Source organism: Frankliniella occidentalis, unplaced genomic scaffold (assembly GCF_000697945.3).
Source record: "Frankliniella occidentalis isolate FOCC.00 unplaced genomic scaffold, Focc_3.1 Scaffold56, whole genome shotgun sequence".
Taxonomy (NCBI): Eukaryota; Metazoa; Arthropoda; class Insecta; order Thysanoptera; family Thripidae; genus Frankliniella; species Frankliniella occidentalis.
This window is the reverse complement of record NW_026267186.1, coordinates 186,802-189,515: the sequence shown is the minus strand read 5'-3', so window position 1 is coordinate 189,515 and position 2,714 is coordinate 186,802. Positions and strand designations below refer to the sequence as shown.

Here is a 2,714-nt window from a genome sequence, read left to right as displayed (position 1 = left end):
CCCCGCCCGTTACCCACACGACGCGTTTAGTGCAAGCTAAAACATCGTCATGATTGCTCTCCATCACTTAGGGAAGGAAGGAATCCCGAAAAACAGCGCGCGGCAGCAGCGCCCGCGGCGCGAGAAAGTTTCGCGACGTACAGATTGTTCCATGCTGATTGGGTAGTGGCAAAAGTGGGCCGCTCTGCTGGAGTTACTGGGCTGGCCGCTGGTGGTGCTCCGAGAGGGGTGGATAACTCCTGAATTGGACGTACAAATTTCAAGAATTAGATTTGAATTGGCTTAAATTGGATTTTGGATTGGACTGAATTGGTTAAATTGTTTTTGAATTGGTTTGAATTATTGTGATTTTATTCTACTGAATTCGCGTGAATTGGCTTGAATTGACTTGAATTGAATGTAAATTGCTTTGAATTGGACTGAATTAGTTGAATTATTTTTGAATTTGTTTGAATTACTTCTGAATTATGTTGAAGTAAATTTGACTTTGTTTGAATTGGGCAGAATTACGGGAGTACATTTGTCAGGGGAGTTATCCACCCCTCGTGATGCTCACAGCTGGGGTTACAGACGTGTTGTGGGCGCGCCGCGTGTGTGTCACGGGGGCAATGCCATGTGGCGCCCCCGTGCCCGATTCTGGTGTCGCTGTCGTGTCGCTGACGTGCCTTTGTGTGTTCCAGGTGGAATGACTCACCATGTGGCGCCCCCGCGGCCGGCGCCGCGGCCCTGCCCGCCCAAGAAGCTGGGGCGGGACTCGCTCTCGTCCATGCGGTCCCTGAGCCGGGACCTGGGCCGGGACTCGCTGGGGTCGCTGGGGAGGGACTCGCTGGGGTCCCTCGGCAGGGACTCGCTCGGGTCGTTGGGCAGGGACTCGCTCGGATCCCTGGGCCGGGATTCGCGCGCCTCGCTGGGAAGGGAATCGCTCGGCTCCCTCGGCAGAGACTCTCTCGGCTCGCTTGGCCGCGACTCGCTCGGGTCGCTCGGCTCCCTGGGCAGGGACTCGTTGGGCTCGCTGGGGCGCGAGTCGCGGCCCGGGCGGCCGTCACCGGTGGGGGCCCCGGGGGGCGCGTGCCCCGGGCCCCCGGGCGGCGTCCCCTCGCCCGGCTGCTACAAGTACCGCCCGCCCGCGCACGGAGGACACTCCTCGCCCGCCTTCCCATCGCCAGGTGAGCACACAAGTACAGTAAAAGAGAATGTTTAAAATGCAGAAAAATAATAATAATTAGCAAAGGTGATGAACCATTCATTATTACTAACAGTTAAAATTCCTCTTTTACTCTTAGCGTTTGGAATTTTCGACATTTTTCAAATGTTTCCCGATTTTAATGTCATGCAATCTTGACCCCCCAGGCTTCCCCAGACTGGTGACGGGGCGTGCGTCGCCGTGCGTGGACCAGGGGTACCACACGCTGGGCCACAGTCTGGGCCACAGCCTCGGCCACGGCCTGGGGCACGGCCTGGGCTGGTGCAGCCCCGGGCCCTGGCGGCCCGGGCCGCACGAGCACGGCGGGGCCTGGCCGGAGCTGCCCTGGCCGCACCCGACACCGGCCCAGCGCTCGTGCACCGCCACCCCGCACGGGGACGCCGACGACGACGGCGACCTGGACGCGGGCAGGACGCACACCTTCGACAGCCTGCCCGACGACCTGGTGCTGCAGGTGTTCTCCTGGCTGGACTGCCCGACGCTGTGCCGGGCGGCCCGCGTGTGCCGGCGCTGGAGCTCGCTGGCGTGGGAGCCGACGCTGTGGCGCTGCGTGCGGCTGCGGGGCCCGTCCCTCAGCGGGGACCGCGCCGTGCGCGGCGTGCTGCGCCGGCTGGGCGGCTGCGGCGCCACCATCCAGCGACTGCAGGTCACCGACGGCGCCACCCTCTCGGACCGCGGGCTGACGCAGCTGGCGCGCCGCTGCCCCGGCCTGCAGCACCTGCAGCTGCACGGCTGCCAGCAGCTGGGCGACGCGGCGCTGGCCGAGATCGCCACGCGCTGCACCAACCTGCAGCGGCTCGACCTGACGGGCTGCACCGGCGTGACCACGCTCGCGGTCACGCCCGGGCCCGAGCCCCCGCGCCGGCTGCAGCTGCAGTACCTCGACCTCACCGACTGCGAGGCGCTGGAGGACGCCGGGCTGCGCGTCGTGGTGCGGAACTGCCCCCAGCTCGTGTACCTCTACCTCAGGCGCTGCATCAACATTACAGGCAAGTACATCGCACGAAAACAATCCAAGTTACAACTTCACATCGAGCAGGCACATTCATTGACACAATGGCGTCTCTCCGGTGCTAACAGTACGGTTTTCGCTAAGCTGCTTGCTTTCTGCGTCCGTTTCTCAGATGCCGGCGTCAAGTACGTGCCCAGCTTCTGCTCGCAGCTGCGCGAGCTGAGCGTGTCCGACTGCGGCCAGGTGACGGACTTCGGCCTCTACGAGCTGGCCAAGCTGGGCGCTACGCTGCGCTACCTCTCCGTGGCCAAGTGCGACCAGGTGTCGGACGCGGGGCTCAAGGTGCTGAGCCGGCGCTGCTACAAACTCAGGTACGGCAGGAAAGGGGAAGTCCCAAATAGGGTCAAGCGGAAAGTGCTATGAAAAGAACCACGCCTCGAGGTCGAGGGGGGTACTTTGAGGGGTACCTCACAGGGTACCTCGAGGCTTACCTTGAGGGGTACTACACAGGGGACCTCGAGGCTTACATACTTTAAGGGGTACTTACCTCACACGCTG

General features: G+C 62.3%; 1 protein-coding gene across 1 annotated transcript in view; it reads left to right on the top strand.

Moving 5' to 3' along the window:
• LOC113212204 (F-box/LRR-repeat protein 7-like) overlaps positions 1 to 2,714 on the top strand; it is a 7,610-nt gene that overhangs the window by 3,383 nt on the left and 1,513 nt on the right. The window contains exons 2-4 of the mRNA XM_026430817.2: positions 681 to 1,166; positions 1,351 to 2,193; positions 2,329 to 2,527. Coding sequence (XP_026286602.1) covers positions 686 to 1,166; positions 1,351 to 2,193; positions 2,329 to 2,527 — 1,523 coding nt within the window. The 5' untranslated portion in view covers positions 681 to 685. The remainder of the gene's footprint in view (positions 1 to 680; positions 1,167 to 1,350; positions 2,194 to 2,328; positions 2,528 to 2,714) is intronic.